Source organism: Eschrichtius robustus, chromosome 2, assembly GCF_028021215.1.
Source record: "Eschrichtius robustus isolate mEscRob2 chromosome 2, mEscRob2.pri, whole genome shotgun sequence".
NCBI classification, from domain to species: Eukaryota; Metazoa; Chordata; class Mammalia; order Artiodactyla; family Eschrichtiidae; genus Eschrichtius; species Eschrichtius robustus.
The window spans coordinates 168,919,361-168,940,550 of NC_090825.1; the positions used below are offsets into that span (position 1 = coordinate 168,919,361).

The 21,190-nt window shown below is 43.1% G+C and overlaps 2 protein-coding genes and 1 pseudogene across 2 annotated transcripts in view; 1 reads left to right on the top strand and 2 right to left on the bottom strand.

Moving 5' to 3' along the window:
- Positions 1–15,145, top strand: part of MUC16 (mucin 16, cell surface associated) — a 139,075-nt gene extending 123,930 nt beyond the window's left edge. The window contains exons 22-33 of the mRNA XM_068534971.1: positions 453–574; positions 676–743; positions 905–1,077; positions 2,901–3,031; positions 3,390–3,457; positions 4,270–4,418; positions 5,950–6,110; positions 7,031–7,098; positions 11,400–11,566; positions 13,331–13,372; positions 13,575–13,690; positions 15,047–15,145. Coding sequence (XP_068391072.1) covers positions 453–574; positions 676–743; positions 905–1,077; positions 2,901–3,031; positions 3,390–3,457; positions 4,270–4,418; positions 5,950–6,110; positions 7,031–7,098; positions 11,400–11,566; positions 13,331–13,372; positions 13,575–13,690; positions 15,047–15,145 — 1,364 coding nt within the window. The remainder of the gene's footprint in view (positions 1–452; positions 575–675; positions 744–904; positions 1,078–2,900; positions 3,032–3,389; positions 3,458–4,269; positions 4,419–5,949; positions 6,111–7,030; positions 7,099–11,399; positions 11,567–13,330; positions 13,373–13,574; positions 13,691–15,046) is intronic.
- Positions 15,146–16,846: 1,701 nt separating this feature from the next.
- MBD3L1 (methyl-CpG binding domain protein 3 like 1) lies at positions 16,847–17,419 on the bottom strand. The gene is given in 4 exon segments (XM_068534972.1): positions 16,847–16,964; positions 16,966–17,331; positions 17,333–17,383; positions 17,385–17,419. Coding segments are annotated over 4 exon segments (570 nt in total).
- A 2,196-nt stretch (positions 17,420–19,615) lies between these two features.
- On the bottom strand, positions 19,616–20,501 carry LOC137758783 (protein LRATD2-like; annotated as a pseudogene).
- Positions 20,502–21,190: the final 689 nt, after the last annotated feature.

Sequence of the window (21,190 nt, forward strand, 5' to 3'; positions counted from 1 at the left end):
TGCCGCGTGGTGAAAACATTAATTAATTAAAAAGTTGAACTTAGTGCTGAAGGCCATAGGTAGCCACGGGTGATACTAGAGCAGTGGTGACAGTAGTGAGATTTTTATTTAAGAAAATTTCTTCTAGTATTCAGTGTAGAGAACATCCTTTAGACAGGGCATCCAGTGAGTCTGCTGGGGTGTTGGTCCAGGTCAGAGAAGATAAGACCTAAGCTGGGACAGGAATGGAGAGAGGGTATGTATGTAGGAACCATTCTGCAAGTAGAATTGTGGTTAATTGGAGGTGAGAGAAGAGAAGCCGAGCAAATATGCTGGTTTTGACTTGGGTGACACCATTGGTGAGAGGTAGTGCTACTGGAAGAGAAGACAACAGATTATAATGAATGCAGGACTCTGATGTAGTCCCAGGTCAGGCCTCAGTGATAACCATCTATCCCCCTACCTTATTGCAGCTATGGGACACAACCTGAAGACCCTCACACTCAACTTCACCATCTCCAACCTTCCATATTCATCAGACATGAGCAATGGCTCAGCCATGTTCAACTCCACCGAGATGGTCCTGCAGCGCCTGGTGAGATGTTGGTCCTAGCAACCCCTGGTGGGATGATTCCCACCCAGCCCCTCTCCCAATCCCTGTCCTTTCTGTTCCTCATCCTTCTCCTACCTCCCCAGCTTGGATCGTTGTTCCAGAAGAGCAGCCTGGGCCCCTTCTACTCGGGTTGCAGACCAATCTCCCTCAAGTAAGACCTTTTCCTGAGCATTTGCCAGTAAGGACCACTTTGGGTGACCACCCCTTTCTCAGTCTTCCCACTGACCTCCCATTTGCTTCTCCCTCTTTCTGGCCCCACACCCAGAGGTTTCAAGACCTCTCTCTTGAGTCCCCACCTCTCTCTCTCCCCAGACCTGAGAAGGATGGTGCAGCCACCAGCATGGATGCCGTCTGCACCTACCACCCTGACCCCACGGGCCACAGACTGGACAGAGAGCAGCTTTATTGGGAGCTGAACCAGCTGACCAGTGGTGCCACCCAGATGGGCTTCTACACCCTGGTCAAGGACAGCCTCTTTGTCAATGGTGAGTGTTCATGCTGAACTTGGACCTATAGTGATCATTACTTGTCGCTGTTCTATTTTATTTCCTCTTGAACAAGTCAGTCAAAGTTTTATTTGAGGACCACCCTCCCCAAACCTCTATGGGGAGGGTCTCTCTTGTCAGTTCAGGAAAACAGCATAAAATTCTTTGACCAAATGAATGTAATGAATTTTCATTCAATACCAAAATGTCTGACCCATGGGATCTCTTGGGATAGAGGTTCTTCTATGCGAGGTTCATCCATGCCAGTGGTTCTTACCTGGGGGTGATTCTGCCCCACCCTAGGAGATACTCAGCAATGTCTGGAGACATTTTTGATTGTCATAATGGGGGAGAGTGCTACTGGCATCTAGTGGATAAAGGCCAGATATGTAGCTAATATCCTCCAGTGCACAGGAGAACCTCACCACCGAGAATTATACAGCCTGAAATTTCAGTAGTTCTGAGGATGAGAAACCCTGCTGAACACGGTCTCATAGTTCCTAGCTGAGCACCAGACCAACACTTATCACTTCACAGCAATTATTTGTTTAATTATCCAATTCTATAAAATCAGTGTTTGTTTAATGTGGCACTGTATCCTCAGTTCTTAATATGTTGGCACATCATAGTACCCAATGAAAGAGTGAACAAATGAAAGATGAGTATCTCAGCCCTAATATCTGGGGATCCACTGCAGTTCACATTTATTCATTCAACAGACTCATATGTGTGACCATTCTGTCCCAAGCCATGTTCTGGCCATGGAGATAGAATACACAGGTTCTGTCTCTGAAAAAGTCATAATCAAGTGAACTCAAGATTACTTAGGAAAAAAAAAAAAAAAGATTACTTAGGGACACAAGTGAAGTAAGTCAGAAGGAGAAAGACAAACACCATATGATATCACTTATATGTGGAATCTAAAATATAACACTAATGAAACTATCTATGAAACAAACAGACTCACAGAGAAGAGACTTATGGTTGCCATGGGGGAGGGGTGAGTTGGGAATTTGGGGTTAGCAGATGCAAACTATCATATATAGAATGGATAAACAAGGTCCTACTGTATAGCACAGGGAACTGTATTTAATATTCTGTGATAAACCATAATGGAAAAGAATATGAAAAAATATATATATATGTATAACTGAATCACTTTGCTATACAGTAGAAATTAACACAACATTGTAAATTAACTATACTTCAATAAAATACTTTTTTTTTTGTTAATATTACTTACGGGGACTTCCCTGGCAGTCCAGTGTTTAAGACTCTGCGCTTCCACTGCAGGGGGCATAGGTTCGATCCCCGGTTGGGGAACTAAGATCCCACATGCGGCATGGCATGGCCAAAAAATATATATATTACTTAAGGACACAAAAAAGGCAGAGACACTATTATTAACAGGGTGCCATGGGAGTGCAGAGATGGGGCAAGTCAAGGAGTGCCTCCTGAAACTGTACTAGGCACTGGACATGACAAGAACAAGATAGATGAATGCCTGCTTTCATGGAGCTCCACCTCAATGGGCTCCTGAAGCAGAAATAGGAGTTTTCCTGGAAAAGAAAAGGGCGGAAGAGCATTCTAGGAAGCGGGAACTGCATAAGCACAAGCAGAAAAGCTCAGCTTAGGAGTTTCCTTATAAAATTCCAGTTTTCCCCCTCTACGGGGTGACTTTCCATTTGGGAGCCCTATAGTCCCCAACAGGTGGACCTGGTTTTGGTTGATTATGACAGTAGGTAGGGGCCACCAGGCCACCATGCCTCTGTCCTAAAAGCTGAGAGTCTCCATCTGTCTTTTCTTCCTCTTGGTGGCTCCAGGCTATGCACCCCAGAGTTTATCTATCCAGAGCGAGTACCAGCTAAATTTCCACATCATCAACTGGAACCTCAGCAACCCAGACCCCACGTCCTTAGAGTACATTGCCCTGCTGAAGGACATCCAGGACAAGGTAGGGTCTCTCTCCCCTCTCCCATCTCTCCTTGCTCTGGGTGCCCCTCTCATTCCTCAGTCTGACTTACATCTGTTAAGTGATGGCTTCAACTCTTCACTTTACCCACATGTTCTGGGTTCTTTCAGATTCCAGGGGTCGTACCCTAGCTGCCTCCCCACTTCTCAGATGGGCAAACTGAGGCTCAGAAAGGGGAGCACTGTGCCTAAGGTCACACAGTGAGTTAAGGGCAGAGCCAGGATTGGAACTCAGGTCTCCCTTCCTTCAAGACCTATGTTTGTTCCTCCACTGGCTCCAGTGGCCCCCTCCAGCCCCAAGAGACCTCCATCTCACTCACTCTCCCTACCCTTTATTCCAGGTCACAAAACTGTACAGAGGCAGCCAGCTACAAGACATATTCCACTCCTGCCTGGTCACCAACTTGATGTAAGTTGAGATTGGAAGCATTGGCTGAGCTGGCAGCTTGAGGCTCTGACCCCCTGTTGGCACACCCTTGAACTGGAAGGTTCATTGACATGGTGCCCATTCTTCCCCATGTCCCTGACAGCTAATCTTACCATCTCCTTCTGTACGTCTTCGGGGTGCAGGAAAAGGATTAACCTCATGGAGCCACCAACCCCTTGCACCCACCTCCTTCTTGGGAAATACAACTTTCAGCTAATAATAGTCCAATAATAACATTTACCGTGGCCAGGCTCCCTGCTGAGTACTTCCATGCAAGATCATCTCATTTAATTCTCATAACATCCCCCAGGAAGTGAATGCAATGCTCATCCCCAGTGTTGACTGAGGCTCAGAGAAGTGAACAGCCCAAGAGCTGTCAAAGTTGGGTTTGAACCCAGGTCTCTGAGGGATGGGTAGAGGAACTAGGACATCTATACTAGAGAGAGGGAGGATCATGGGACACGATGCTGACTTTGAATGTTACCAAACTTCAGTTCCTTTGTCTTTAAAATGGGAATAATTATAATAGCTTCCACCAGAGTGATGGGGAAGGAATGTGGAATTCACTTCTTAGAGGTGCACAGTAGACATTCATTATTGTTACTGTTATTGCTTCTATTCCCAACCCCTAGAAGTCTTTCCCTTTTTGGTCAGGGTCTCTTCTCTTGCCGGGGGGAAGAGGCAGTCAGATACCCACAGTGCTTGTCCTTAGGTCTTTGGCTCTATAAAACAGTAACTCAGGAGACACTGCTGGTGTTGGGTGCTGGCTGAGTTCCCATGGTCTCTGTTCCTAGGTTGGATCCCATGTCGGTCAGCATCAAGGCATTGTTCTCCTCCAATCTGGACTCCAGCGTGGTGAAGCAAGTGTTTCTAGACAAGACCCTTAATGCCTCATCCTACTGGCTGGGTGCCACCTACCAGTTGACAGATGTGCATGTGACAGGTATGAGATAAGGTGGGGGAATAGGTTCATGGCTGGAAAAGATGGTTTTATGAAGAAGGATAGGGCTTCTGGGTAGCAGTGAAATGGAAAGAGGCTGCAGAGGAAAAAGGGGGGATTTCTGGAAGCCCATGTTGATGATTCATGGCAATGTGTCATCCAACAGGATGCAGGAAGAGAAAATGCAGCGACTGCAACCAAGGAAATGGTTATTTTACATGTCAGTTTTTCTAACCCAAAATGTAAAGGATCCTGTGTTTCCTTCTTAGGCTGCAGTTATGAGTCATGCATTGGTTGATTCATTCATTCATTCAATGTATACGCCATGAAGATAAATAGGCACTGATGATACATTGTGATAACCGCTATAACAAGGGAATTTCAAAAGTCTGTGGGAACCCCCAAAAGGGATACACAATTCTCTCTTGAAAAGTTTTCTAGAGGAAGTGATGGAGAAACTGAGATCTGAAGGAGAACAGGACCTAGTTGGGGGAAAGAGATGGGCAGCTGTGCTACATGTGTCTATAACCGAGAATATAGAAAGAACATGTCATTGGAGGAGGCTTTAAGAAGTTTGGTGTGGCTGAAGCATACACCTTGACATGAGACATGGGAAAGCTGTAGCTGAAGATGTGGGCAGGGACTTCCCTGGGCACTGGAATGGTTTGTGGAGGAACAGGACACACTCAGAATTCTACTTTAGAAAGCGCATCCTCTCGGTGTTAAAAGGACAATGATTGGGGATGGGGAGAAAGAACAGAGGCAGGAAGACACATTAGGAACCTAGGTCAGCAAAGGTGTGTGATAGATGCCCACTGAGATGGTCAGCACCTGCACCTGCCAACTGTGCCCCAGAGAAGCCCAAGCTCCTCTTCCCCACATCCTAGTGAACTCTCATAATGCTTGGTGGAGAGTTGGACAGGCAGACAGATGAGTGGATTCAAGGTGAACAGGCAGATGAATGGTCCTCTGTAGGCCACTTTTTTTTTTTAATTTTATTGAAGCACAGTTGATTTACAATGGTGTGTTAACCTCTTCTGTACAGCAAAATGACAGTTATACATATATATATTCTTTTTCATATTCTTTTCCATTACGGTTTGTCACAGGATATTGAATATAGTTCCCTGTGCTATACGGTAGGACCTTGTTTATCCATCCTATATATAATAGCTTGCCTTTGCTAATCCCAAACTCCCATTCCCTCCCTCCCACATCCCCCTCCCCCTTGGCAACCACAAATCTGTTCTCTATGTCTGTGAGTCTGGTTTTGCTTCATAGATATGTTGATTTGTATCGAATTTTAGATTCCACATATAAGTGATATCATACGGTATTTGTCTTTCTCTTTCTGACTTGCTTTGCTTAGTGTGATCATCTCTAGGTCCATCCATGTTGCTGCAAATGGCATTATTTCATTCTTTTTGAGTGTAGCCCACTTCTAAAAATCCAGCTCAGTCCACATTGCCAGGAATAAGTAGACTGGCTGTAATGACTTCTTTGTTGGAAACTTCATACTTTCTTTTTATTCTAGAAGTGGAGCCATCAATTCATCTACCAACAGACCAACCAACAATCAGTCTCAGCTTCCAGAACTTCCAGCTGAATTTCACTGTCACCAACTTAATCTATTCCCAGGACATAGCCCCAGGCACCCCCAAACACCAGCGGAACAAGAGAAATATTGAGGATGCGGTGAGAATGGGGTTGTTTGTCCACTCTGTTCCCATGTAGAGACTGACCTATGGACACTGGGTAGTCAGAGGGTGACTTTTTTTTTTGGTGTGCACATTTATTTTTTTTTCAGTTTGGCAATCTGGACATTTTTTTTTAACATCTTTATTGGAGTATAATTGCTTTACAATGGTGTGTTAGTTTCTGCTTTATAACAAAGTGAATCAGCTATACATATATCCCCATATCTCCTCCCTCTTGCGTCTCCCTCCTACCCTCCCTATCCCACCCCTCTAGGTGGACACAAAGCATTGAGCTGTCCTCCCTGTGCTATGCGGCTGCTTCCCACTAGCTATCTATTTTACATTTGGTAGTGTATATATGCTGGACGTTTTTAAAAACTGAAGTATAGTTGATTTACAATATCATGTTAGCTTTGGGTGTACAGCACAGCGATTCAGATATATATATATCTCCTTCTTCAGATTCTCTTCCCTTAAAGGTTAATACAAAATATTGAGTATAGTTCCCTGTGCTATACAGTAGATTCTTGTTGGTTATCTGGAGGGTGACTTTTTTTTTTTAACAATTCATGAAGACAGGTTCTTATTCCCATTTTACAAACTAAGAGACAGCCATAGAGGGGTTCACTTGCTAGCCCAAGTCATACCCTGGAACAGGACCTGGACTAGTGTTTTCTTTTCATTTTCGTGTTGTTGTTTTTTTTTTGGCCGCACCACTCAGCGTGCGGGATCTTAGTTCCCCGACCAGGGATCAAACCCGTGCCCCCTACAGTGGAAGCACAGATTCTTAACCACTGGACCGACAAAAAAAAAAAAAAAAAAAAAATAGATGGGGAAGTGTGCTCTTTGATTAATTGGCATTCTCTGATGCCAATGGGCCATGGATGCTGACCAAGGAAATGTTGCCCTGTCTTTCAGCTCAACCAGCTCTTCCAAAACAGCAGCATCAAGAGTTATTTTTCTGACTGTCAAGTTTCAGCATTCAGGTGAGTTCCAACTCAGGACACAATCACTATGGAGGTTTGTTCTGTCCTTTGAGAGTGTCCCACTGCCATAGTCTCTCAGTTCCTAGCTGTTATGGAGGAGAGCCCTAGGAATATAGAGCTGTTACCCAAACATCAGCTTGTTCCTGAACCAGTGAGTACAGCTGGCTAGAAACTCAGGAGAGCTTGTGTCAACCTAGGTAGACATGAAGGTGTCTGGTGCTGGGGGCCATGGAATATAGAGTGTAGCATTCATATCTTAAGAAATCGGCCACTGAAGGCAGAATCCATGGGAGCTGGGGGGTTAGAACCAGATGACTTAGAATCCAGCAGTCTAACTGTGCTGTCCAACACTGTAGCCACTAGCCATAAGAGGCAATTAAAAACTTTTATACACCTCTTGGGATATGTTTAACATACCATAAAATTTACCTTTTTGATGTACATAATTTAGTGGTATATTTATATAGTGGTACAACTATCCCACTACCTAATGGAGGGAGGAACATTTTCATCACACCAAAAAGAAATCTTGTACCCACCCATTAGCAGTCACTCATTCTTCCCTCACCCCCACCCCCTAGCAAACAATTTACTTTCTCCCTCTGTAGATTTGCCTATTCTGGACAGTAGGCATTCCATTTATATGAAATGTATATAAATGGAATCATACACTATGTGGTCTTTTGTGACTGATTTCTTTCACTTAGCATAATGTTCTCAGGATCATCCACGCTGTAACATATATCAGTCCTTCATTCCTTTTTAGGACTGAATAATATTCTATTGGATGGCTGTACCACTTTTGTTTACCTGTACTTCCACTGATAGACATTGGATTGTTTCCACTTTTTGGCTATTATGAATAATGCTGTTATGATCATTAGTATCCAAGTTTTTACGTGAACTTATGTTTTCAATGCTTTTGGGCATATAAATAGGAATGGGTATTGTAGGGTCATAGGGTAACTATGTTTAATTTTTGAGGAACTACTGAATTATTTTCTACAGAGGTTCCACCATTTTATATTCCCTTCAGCAATGTATGAAAGTTCCAAATTCTTCACATCCTCACCAATGATTATTATTGTCCTTTTCTCCCCCCACTATAGCCATCCTAGTGGGTGTGAAGTGGTAGCTCACTGTAGTTTTGATTTGCATTTCCCTAATGATTAGTGATGTTGAGCATTTTTTCATATATTTATTGGCCATTTTCATATCTTCGTCGGAGAATTGTTTATTCAAGCCCTTTACCCATTTTTAAAATTGATTTGTCTTTTTAATGTTGGGGTATAATAGTTCTTAATATAGTCTAGATACTAGACCCTTACAAGATACGTGATTTGCAAATATTTTCTCCCATTTGAAAGGCTGGATTTTCATGTTCATGATAGTATCTTTTAAAGCACAACAGTTTTTCATTTTGGTGAAATCCAATTTATCTACTTTTTCCTTTGGATTCTTGTGCTTTTAGTACCATATCTAAGTAAGCAATGACTAATCCAACGTTATGAAGATTTACTCTTATGTTTTCTTCCAAAGGTTATATAATTTTATCTCTTACATTTAGATCTTTAATTTATTTTCAGTTAATTTTTGTATATGCTGCGATAGGGGTCCAACTTCCTTCTTTTGTATGTGAATATCTAGTTGTCCCAGCTCTATTTGTTAAGTAGCCTATCCTTTCCCTGCTGTTTTGGAAACTTTGTTGAAAATCAGTTGTCCATAATTGCATGACTTTGTTTATAGACAGTAAATTTTATTTCATTGATCTGTATGTCTATCTTTTTGCCAGTGGCAGTGTTTTGATTACTGTAGTTTAGTACTAAGTTTTGCAATTGGGAAGTGGCGCTGTCCAGCGTTGTTCTTTTTCCATATTGGTTTGGTTATTTGAGTCCCTTGAAATTCCATATTAATTTTAGTATCAGCTATCAATTTCTGCAAAAGAGCCAGCTGGGATTTTGATAGGGATTGAATTTAATCTTTAGGTCAATTTGAGGAGTGCTAGCATCTTAATAACATTAAATCCCCAATTAATGAATATAGGATGCCTTTTCATTTATTTAGGTCTTTTTAAAAGTCTTTGAACAAAGTTTTATAGTTTTGAATATACAAATCTTACATTTCTTTTTTTAAATTTATTCCAAAGTGTTTTGTACATTGCTTGATGCTACTGTAAATGGAACTGCTTTCTTAACTTTATTTTCAGAATGTTAATAACCAGTGTATAGAAATACAATATAGATTTTTACATATTGCTCTTATATCCTACAATCATGCTGAGCTAATAGGATTTAGTAGTGTGTGTGTGTGTGTCTTTCTTGGGATTTTTCTATATACAATATCATGTCATCTGCAAATAGAGAGTTTAACATCTTCTTTTCCAACCTAAATGCCTTTTATTTCTTTTTCTTTCCTAATTGGCCCTATACGAACCTTCAGTATGATGTGGATAACATATAAGATGAGGGCAGACATACTTGTCTTGCCCTTGGTCTTAAGGGAAAAGTTTTCACTCTTCCACCATTAAGTATGATGTTAGGGGTAGTCTTTGCATGAATGTTCTTTATCAGGTTGGTAAAGTTTCTTTCTATTCCTAGTTTGTTGAGGTTTTTTTAATCATGAAATTATATTTTGTCAAATTCTTTTTTGTGTCTATTGAAAACGTGGGAAAAAAAAGAAAACATGTGGTATTTGTCCTTTATTCTATTAATATGGTATGTTACATTGATCAATTTTTTTAGATATTAAGCCAACCTTTCAGCTAGAGGTAAGAGTTTAAGACCTTCTCAAGTCTTGCACAGCACTCTTGTGGTCTTCTAGATCCCCAGGAATACACTGGAGCTTTTCAAAGCCCCCTGTAGACATCTCATTCCCCAATTTTTTCTTTTAAGTTATTAGCTCACCTCTTGCTTGCCTCAACTGGTATTGCTCCCTTGGGCAGATATAGTGGAAAACAATTACCACCGACTGTGGCAAGTGCCATGGGGTTAGGCTTTCCTCACTAAACAAGCTCTGAACTACCATATGACCCAGCAATTCCACTACTGGGCATATACCCTGAGAAAACCATAATTCAAAAAGAGACATGTACCACAATGTTCATTGCAGCACTATTTACAATAGCCAGAACATGGAAGTAACCTGAGTGCCCACTGACAGATGAATGGATAAAGAAGATGTGGCACATATATACAATGGAATATTATTCAGCCATAAAAAGAAATGAAACTGAGTTATTTGTAGTGAGGTAGATGGACCTAGAGTCTGTCATACAGAGTGAAGTAAGTCAGAAAGAGAAAAACAAATACTGTACGCTAACACATATATATGGAATCTAAAAAAAAAAAAAAAAGGTTCTAAAGAACCTAGGGGCAGAACAGGAATAAAGACGCAGACGTAGAGAATGGACTTGAGGATACAGGGAGGGGGAAGGATAAGCTGGGACGAAGTGAGAGAGTGGCATGGACATATATACACTACCAAATGTAAAGTAGATAGCTAGTGGGAAGCAGCCACATAGCACAGGGAGATCAGCTCGGTGCTTTGTGACCACCTAGAGGGGTGTGATAGGGAGGGTGGGAAGGAGACGCAAGAGGGAGGGGATATGGGGATATACGTATACATACAGCTGATTCACTTTGTTATACAGCAGAAACTAACACAACATTGTAAAGCAATTATACTCCAATAAACAAACTCTGAGTCAAATAAAGACAAGCTCTGAAAATGAGGCTTTTTCAAGGAGCTGCCAGATAGGTCAAATAATGACAATTCAACGGTGATGGGTCTTTTGGGGAGCTCTAAACCCATTATGGTTTTCAAAGTTACTTAGCCCCTTGTGAGATCAGGATGAGAACTGCGCAAGTTATAACACTGTAACGTTTACTCCATTTACCAAGATTCAAACATTTTTTCTTAACTAAATGCTGCTTGAATTGTTGCAAGCCTTCGGTTAATTTCTAGACTTCTGAAAAAGTTGATTTTGACCATGTTTGCCAGTGTTCTCATTCTTTTTACGGATTTTCAGAAGTCCTTACTCCAACATTTCAAAATGTTCTCCCTGCAGCTACTTATTTATAAATTAATTCAATTAAATAAAATGAGACATTCAGTTTCTCACTCACACTAGCCATATTTTAAGTGTTCGATAACAACATGGGGCAAATAATGACTGTATTGGATAGTACAGACACAAATGTTTACATCATTGCAGAAAGTTCTCCTAGACAGGACTAGAACCAGGGAACCAGGAATCGGGGTAGAACTCCAGATACCCTTGTTCATCCCTTGTGTCCTTCCAGGTCTGAGCCCCCCAGCAACCACACTGGGGTAGATGCTCAGTGTAACTTCTCACCATTGGCTCAGAGACTGGACAGAGTTGCCATCTATGAGGAATTCCTGCAGCTGACCAAGAATGGTACCCAGCTGCAGAATTTTATCCTGGACAGGAATAGTGTCCTTGTGGATGGTAAGGCTCCCTGATCATTGGGGCAGAAGTGGGGGCTTCTAATTTCCTCACATGGGCACTTTCCTGGGAATCTGGAGACTTGGGGATGAGTCAGCACTGAACTTTCCCAGGCTGGCAGGAGGTGCATACTCCCACAGATTTTACCCACTACTGAGGGAGAGGAAAGGACATTCAGTGGGATATAGGAGACACTCGCCTTCTCCTAGACTGCACCATGCAATAGAACTTTCTTAGTGAAGGAAATGTTATATATCTGTCCTATCCAGTGCATAAGCCACATGAAGCTCTTATTTAAGCATGGCCATTGTGACTGGTTTTTATGGTTAATGATTTTTAATAGTACTGACTACCAGATTTTTTAAATTTCACTTAATTAAAATTAATTTTAATTTAAAAAGGCACTTGTTGAAGTAAGTCAGAAAGAGAAAAACAAATACCATATGCTAACACATATATATAGAATCTAAAAGAAAAATGGTTCTAATGAACCCAGGGGTAGGACTGGAATAAAGACGCAGACGTAGAGAATGGACTTGAGGACACAGGGAGGGGGAAGGATAAGCTGGGACGAAGTGAGAGAGTAGCACTGACAAATATACACTACTAAAGTGTGAAATAGATAGCTGGTGGGAAGCAGCTGCATAGCACAGGGAGATCAGCTCGATGCTTTGTGACCACCTAGAGGGGTGGGATAGGGAGGGCGGGAGGGAGACACAAGAGGAAGGGGATATGGAGATATATGTATACATATAGCTAATTCACTTCGTTATACAGCAGAAACTAACACAACATTGTAAAGCAATTTTACTCCAATAAAGATGTTAAAAAATTTTTTTTTAATTTTTAAAAGTAAAAAATTAATTAATTAGTTAATTAATCACAGCATATATTTTGTAAACCTGCTTTGAATGGAAGTAAGAATAAACCTCCAAGTGGATGTAGAAAAAAAAAATGAAAAATAAAATAAAATAAAATAAATAAATAAAAAAGGCACTTGTTCCTGCTCGTATCAGGCAGCACATCTTAAGAATTTGCCTGGGGTTGTACGAGCAGGGGGACCTGAAACTCTCTCCCGTTGCCCAATGGGTGCTATGTGTCCCTACCCTCATGGAGTTTGTGTTGCAGTTGGAAATAACAAGAATAGGAAATTTAAAATTATAAATTATTTGATGTGAACCAATCCATACTTGGGAGTAGTAATCAGAAGGCTTCCTGGAGGAAGTTACAGTATAGGTGAATCCTGGAAAATAAGCATTAAAAACTCAGTAAAGGAGAAGGGAGTGAATGTATTCATAGCCAGAGAAGAGAGTTTTGAGTGGGAATTTATAAATTTAAAGAGATCCCATGGTCTGGTCAACTGGGATGATCCATTCTCCCCTCCACTAGCATAAGATGGTCCAGCCCATCATCAGTCATCCATTCCCAGAGGTATGATTTGAAATATCACTCTTGTAGTGTGATAATGGCTTTGTTATTATGTAGCAAAATATCCTCATTTTCCAGTGATACAAACTAAAATGGAGTGAAACATCATTATGGCTACATGACTTTAATATTTAAATGGAATTCCGGGATGATGCAAGGGTAGCAAGTGTTAATAATTTATACATTGGGTATGATACTGTTTTAACTGGATAAATTATATATTGTTATTTCTAGGTGATGGACGTTTATAATGTGGTTCTATTTTTCTGTGTATTTGAAAAGTTTTATTTAAAAAAGTAAAACACACTCACATGCATTCTCCATTTCATTCACTTTCAGGGTATTCTCCCAACAGAAACAATGTCTTGACTGAGAATTCGGGTAAGCCTCAAAGACGCTCCAGGCCAGGATGGGGAGGGAATATTTTGGTTCTCTGCCTCACTAAAGGGAACCATGTACCCAGGGTATTGGATGACGATGAATGTTGGCCAACCCACGCTAAGGACTTTGAGGCACAGTAGGGGGAATCAGGAGCCCTAGGGGAACGATAGGAGGTGGCTCACACAAGCACTTGTCTCCCCAGATCTCCCCTTCTGGGCCATCATCCTCATCTGTCTGGCAGGACTCCTGGGGCTCATCATATGCCTGATCTGCTGTTTCCTGATAAGCAAGGAAGTGTTGTTGCCTTCTTACTATCAGGTTGTAAGAGCCCTTTATATATTACAAATACCTGTCTTCTGCTGGGGATATGTTTTGCAAATATTTTCTCCTAGTCTGCGTGTAGTTTGCCTTTTCCTTTTCTTAATAACATTAGTCATTAGGGAAATGTAAATGAAAGTCATAATGAGATACCACTACACATGAGAATGGCTAAAATTAAAAAGATGATAACAAGTGTTGGTGAAGATATGAAGCAACTGGAACTCGCATATAGTGCTGGTAAAACATAACATGGACACATCTTTAAAAGTTACATTGGGGGTAGTAGATGCAAACTATTACATATAGAATGGCTAAACAAGGTCCTACTGTATAGCACAGGGAACTATATCTAATATCCTGAGATTAAACCATAATAGAAAAGAATATAAAAGAATGTATATATGTGTATAACTGAGTCACTTTGCGGTACAGCAGAAATTAACACAACATTGTAAACCAACTATAGTTCAATTAAAAAACAAATTTTAAAAGAAGTTACTTACACCTATGCAACAATCCAGTCCTAGGAATTTATCCAAGAGAAATGAAAACATATGTCTATACAAAGACTTGTACACAGATGTTCATAATAATATTTGTACTAGCCAAAGACTAAAAACAACCCAGAAGTCCATCAACAGGGGAAGGGATAAACTGTGGTATATCCACACAACTCAGTACTATTTAGCAATAATAGTATTATTAACACATGCAATGTGTTAATAATAGGATTATTAACACATGGAATGATTAATCTCAAAATAATTATGCTGAATGAAAGAAGACAGATGAAAAAGAGTACTTACTGTATGATTCCATTTATAAACAAACTCTTGAAAATACTAGCTAATCTCTGAGGCCAGAAATCAGATCAGTGGTTGTCTGGGAATAAGAATGTGTTTGTAAATAGCAGGGGAGGAGGAACTGCAAAAGAACATGAGGACAATTGGGGGGATAATGAGCATTCCTTATTTCGATTGTGGGGATGGTTCAATAAGTTTATAATCCAAACTTATCAAATCATTCACTTTAAATGTATGCAGTTCACTGTATGTCAGTTATACATCAGTTAAGCTGGGGTGGGGGGGAGGAAAACAGAAGATATGAAGGGGATATCAGAGAGAAAATGGTAGAAAAAAAAAGTTAAAAGGAAGCGAGAAGAAGAGAAAGAGGTGAAAGCGGGAGAAAAGAGAGGAAAAGGACTGGGAGAGAAAATTAAGAGAAAAAGAGAAAAAAGGAAGAGAGACACACAGGAACATCAGGTCTCTGTGGCTGTGGCCATGTCCCTCCCCTGTAGCCCCCGATACTTGGCAATGACTGGTCCATTCTGATGCCCTCTGCTCACCCTCACAGGTCACTGTTTCCAGGCAGAAGGAGGAGGAAGACTGCGAGGCTCAGCAACAACACCTGGGCTATTACCTGCCACGCGTGGACCTGAGGAAGCTGCAGTGACATCTGCTTGAGTCCCCTGTACCCAGTCAGGTTCCAAAGGAGCTTGGCCGGAACAGAAATAAACCACATTGGTCAGACACAACCTCTGGGTCTTTCTTGACTTGGCCCCTACCTGGTTCACACTGTACTGAGATAAGAGTTTTCCCCTTCATTATGTCCTAAAGACAACTGCAACTTCTGTCTTATGGTTTCACACCATATCATCCCTCAGGGACACCAGGATTGGTGAAACAGGCACAGATATTGTCAATGAACAAAATCAACATCCCACTTAAGTGTGAGGTCTGCCTACCTAGTCATCCACTACACACGTCTCTCCTCGACTCCTGCGCAGCCATCACCCCATCTCTATTCCTCCATATTCTGCACCCCCTTCCCCGAAGCCCTGACAGTCTCAAGTTCCCCTTGTACTACTTCGTTCTCTGATGTTCAGATTCACCAGGACGTCCAGAAAATCTGCCTTGGCGACTCCTTTCCCTCATCACAGGTCCTCCAAGGTGGGAAACAGACCAAGAAGGAATGAGTGGGTCTGACATGACTCTGCAATCAGCCTTGGGACTTGGGAGCTGAAATGACTAGGTATCTGGGAAGACTGAATCCCTGAGTAATATCAAACGCTAGAGAGAGAGGGTCTGCTTTGGATTTAAAGATTAATAAAACTCAGGGGAAAGGTCTGAGAGAAAAAAAAGATAGTCTTTTTTTCATTTTTTTTTTTGCACTGAATCTAACCAAACAGTTAAAGCAGAAACTCCCTAACAGGCAGTGCGAAGCATCCCAGGCATGAAACAAATACTACAGATGCTCTATTATTGTTTAACACCTCGCTCTCAGAAACTATAAATCCCTCAGACAAAAGTAAGTCATGATAAAGAGGATTTGAATAATACAACATGCTTGATGAGGCAAACAGGCAAATAAATCCCAACAAGCAGTGACCTATTGTTAGATTAATGATGCTGAAAACAGTCTCTTTTGATATCATGATACCCCAAATGGCATGTCAATTTTCATGAATCAAATTTTCGACACATAAAAATCTTTAAAAATGAGGAAAAGTTTGGTATCTCATTATATGCAACTCTGAATTAGCATGCAACAACACAAAAATAGAGACCTAGTAGTAGATATCTTATTTGAGAACATAATTATAACAGCTCTTTAATGAAATATTATTTTGGAATCTACTGGGTATTATACAAAAAAGGATAATCTATTGTGAAAAGGTAGGCTTTATTCTGTGATTGTAATAAGGGCAAAAAAACTAAATAATCCCATAACTTTGATAACTCTCTATTGACTTTAAAATACAAATAAATAAATACATAGGAAAATGAGATAACAACGTGAAGAGGAAAGATCTCCTCTTCTCACCAGAAACCAAATCACTCCCCTCAAAAAGATCACTGTCTAGGGAATTCCCTGGCAGTCCAGTGGTTAGGACTCAGTGCTTTCACTGCCCGGGTTTGATCCCTCGTCGGGGAACTAAGATCCCGCAAGCTGAGGGGCCAGCAAAAAACAAACAAATATAAATAGATCACTGTCTATATTTTCTATGCCACGCAAAAGAATTTAATGAAAGACAAGTATTGGTTTATTTTAAAGTTTCAAGAGCTCAAAGCAAGAAAAACTTACAGACACTGCAGAGAGTCATTAATAAAGTGCTGTGGTGTACCATTTCATCTGCACCATTTTCTCTTTTTTTTAACAGTGTTTGTCAGGACATCCTTCTTAGCCCCTCACTTTTTCTGCCTTGATAGCTAGCCTGTCTGCAATCAATGCTATCCTCAGTCTCTCTCTTGCCATCTTCACTTTTCTGTTTCCTGATATCTTCCTCAGTCACCGGAAATTGTTTGCAGAGGAGCTGTGAGATACCCAGACCAGCTCCTGGAATCATCTCTGCCAAATGTGAAGACTGGGCAGGGGTGGGCCTGGGGCTGGAGTTCAGACCACCTGTGAGAACTCCTGGCAGAGATTCACCTGTGCAACTAGTTGCAAGTTTTTGCAAGGCTTTGGCAAGATCCAAAGTACTTAAGGGTTCTCTGGTTCCACTGAAGGCCTGGAATCCATGCAGTCTCTTCTGCCAGGGCACTTGCTGGGGCTTGTCCAAGGTTTTCTCCCATTGATGGCATCTGATCTCATTGACAGGATAGGATGTGATTCTAGTAACCAGCCTCTTGAATATGTACAGACATTCTCAAAGGGATGGAGGTGCTTAAGCCACACTTTGGATTGGTTTCTACAATCACGTTGCTTCCTCTGTGAAGTCTTGACCATCATGCTTCTTTTCTTCTTATCCTATAAAATTAATCATGAAATTGTACAGGACAAAATAGTTCTAACGTCTTATTCCTAAGGAGAAACAAATATTATTAAATATATATATATATATTTAACATCTTTATTAGAGTATAATTGCTTTACAATGGTGTGTTAGTTTCTGCTTTATAACAAAGTGAATCAGCTATACATATACATATATCCCCACATCTCCTCCCTCTTGGGTCTCCCTCCCACCTTCCCTATCCCACCCCTCCCCTCTAGTTGGTCACAAAGCACTGAGCTGATCTCCCTGTGCTATGCGGCTGCTTCCCACTAGCTATCTATTTTACATTTGGTAGTATATATAAGTCAATGCTAGTCTCTCACTTCATCTCAGCTTACCCTTTGCCCTCCCCGTGTCCTTATATATATATTTTTAAGTGCCAATGTAGCCATTGCCCGGGCATTAAAAACTCTTATCCACAACACTGCCATTTTCAGGAAAGATCCAACAGTTGATGTGATTCCGTTTTTTGGAACCTTCACTGGTGGTTTGTTGCTTTACTTTAAGCATGATAACCCTAAGAAAACTTCTAACGGAATCACCATTCTGAAGCATAACATATTTCACACTTCTGGTACCCTGCAAAAACGTTTGCATTGCACTGGAAAGCAGCATCTGGAGTAGATCTATTTCCTCTTCTAGTTCATTTTCAAGCCCTATTATCAAAAATCTCTTCTCTAGATGGAGAATGCTACTCTTGGTATGGATTTTACAGGCGTTCTTCCCTCATATTCAGATTTCTCACAAAGACGTTTGTAACAACAGCTGGTCACTGCTATGCCTCAGTGTGATCAATGACGTTCACTTTCCATTTGAGTGCAGAGGAGGGAGACAGAGATGAGGGAGTGAAAAAGAGAGCTGGCTTCCCCAGCCCCCAGAGCTGCTAGACAGTGCTGCTCTGTTCTTCCCTACTGCTGCCTGCACATTGGTCGTTTCTTTCAACTTTCACTACTGTGTTAAGCATTAAAGAAAATCCAAATCTGTTAGGTATTGCAGACTCTCTGTTACATGTCTTTACCCACATTTATCTTGCTCCGTTTTTCCACAACCAGGAGAATATAAACACAGAGCTTATTACTAAACTTTAAAGATTATTAAACACAGTAACTAGATCTACATTTCCAAAAGGAGACTGATATTTCTTCAAAGTCCCAGACCAGGGCTGAGTGTGGTACATCATTAACAGTCAATGATGATAGTCAAATATATATATTTGACCCAGTTTGACTGCTTCTGTAGTGGATACTTTATGGGGTGACACCAGCCAACGTGTGACCAGAGGATGAATGCAGCCAAACAGGTTTAATTAGATCAGAGACACAAAGGGCTATTCCCTCCTTTGATAACAAATAAAGCAGCTGTAAGCGCCTACAATAGCAGGCGAGAAACAAAGGCAGCAAAACAGAACCATAATTGATCCTTCTCCTAGCTGGCCTGTGATTTACTTGTAACCTGGGAAGTGGCAGCTGGAGCAGGAGGGAGCAGGAGACTCAGCTAGAAGCCAGCTCCAGAAGATGAATTGCTTGGGGATAGGGAGGAGGGAGGTAGCAAAGTCTCTGTTTTGTAGCCCAAATTTACTCAACTATTTGTTACACATCATAGAAGGCTGCTAGGTTTTAGTCTGCTGCTCCCAGACCTGGTTCTGATTTCACCAGCTTTGCACCCTAGGAGTCCCATAAGATAAACCACCCCCTACTCCCGGATCCCACAGACAGCTCCACGGGGGTAACGCCACCACAAACCGGCTCTGGCCTTAGTACAGGGTATCCTCCAAGCCCAGGGTGGGAGCGGAAGCGGGTAGGAGGCAATGGCAGGCGACGGTACTCCGACTTTTCTCCACCCCCGCGCGCGTTAGAAGCGTCGATTTTTGGATCCAGGTCTAGCAGGGATTAATTGTCAGGCAAGTCAACAGTTTACCCCACTTCAGAAAGGACGAAAGACTGAGCGGGCGGACAGGAATCTCCCCCTGCCAAAGGGCTCCTACCTGCTCCCTCTTCCTCCTCCGTCCAAGATAACAAGCTCAAGCCAAAGCCTGCGCATTTCGCCAGACAGGGACCACAAGGTGGTGGAGGAGAGAGTGAGGGAAGGGAGGGGGCAGCAGGTGCTGCAAACAGCTTCGCCTCACAGCTCCGCACTCAGCGCGCGCATCAGTGCACCACCGCCTCTCGGTCCTCCTCCTCCCGGCCTGGCGCAGGGGGGCGCCAGCGAGGCGGCGAAGTCTGCGTGGCGTTGCGTTCGCCCTCCTCCAGCTCCGCGGGGTGCAGGTGCTTGGCGAGCTCCTGCAGCGCCGCTGCACGCCCGAAGTGGTCGTTGTGCCGCTTCTCCATAATCAGGTCCTCCAGGGTCTGTAACTCGAGCGCGTGGTTGCGCTGGGCAAAGAGCTGGATCTGCACCCCGTAGGGCTGCTGGCCGAAGCGCGGCTCGTCGCCGATCTTGAACCCGCGCTAGCCTAGGCGGCATCAATCGGGTGAAGCTCTCGGAGTGGCGTCTGCTCAGCTCGCGCTGTACTCCGTGGCGCTGAGGCTCCGCGGCTCGTAGCTGTAGATGGTTCACCACGCGGCTCGCGTCGGGTGGAAGGCTGTTGCTCACCTCCAGCCCATGCAAATGCACCACCTGGAAATTGCCCACGTATACAGTCCTGTGCGGGTACTGCGCCTGCCACACGAACTCCCCCAGGTCGAACTCCGCCAGGTCGCCAGGTCGGCATTGTTGAGCAGGTTCTCGGGAGTGTAGGTGCTCATCGCCACGGAGCCCGCGCAAAGCTTTTCTGGTAGATGCACTCGTGGTGGTAGAACTCGGAGCGCCCCACCTCACGCAGCCGCGGGTCAGAGGTCCACGGCGGGGGCAGCGGCTGCGCGTCACTGCAGTTGGGCAAACGGCCGCCGCCATCCGGCCTCTGGGGCAGCGGCTACGGCTCCACGGCCTCATCATCATCGGAGAAGATGTAGGAGATTCCGATGTGGGGCCCGTCGGGTCGGCTGTGGGAACTTCCTAATAACTTAGGCGGGTCATTTTCTCCGCATGGTTTCCCATCACACTGCGGACGCAAGTTCACACCGCCGAGAGAGGAGAAAGCGGAACCGCCACTAGGGTCATTGGCACAGGTCTCCGGACAGGGACTGAGACCACCCGGGAGAGGTGGAGGCTGTGGGGAATTTTGGGGAGGGGGGCGCTGCACCCTGAGACTTCTAGGGCAGTTTGCAAGTGTGGGCTCCGCAGTTCCTCTCCTGGCGTGGTGGCAGCGAGGCTGGGCAGGGGGAAGGGACACACGTCTTGCCCTTACAGCTGCATCGCGCCTCAAGGCTTGAAGGTAGGAGGGCAATGCCTGTTCACACCCATCCCTTCCCTCCTGCTGGGGCTGCTGCGCCCCCTCAACCTGCTCTCGGGGAGGTGGGGCTCCAGAAGGAGAAGGAAGCAGCCTTGCTGCCTGCCATCGGCAGCTCCCACTCAGCCCTGTGAGCAACAAGCACCAGATCAGGAGAGCTGGGATTGTACTAGATCCTGCTCCCGGCTTCCCCAGGGGAAGTAATACAGACTGTTAATACAGGGAAGTCTGTTGTTCCTCAGCTAACAAACTGCCTAGAAGGTAACAATTGTATAACTTTCCCCCTCAACCAGACTCAAAATGTACTTTCAAAGGCCAAAGCCTTTTTCACTGCAGGCACTCCTGGCCCTCCTCTTGCACATGTGCCTGAGGGGCTGGGAGTTCTTGGGTGAGCTCC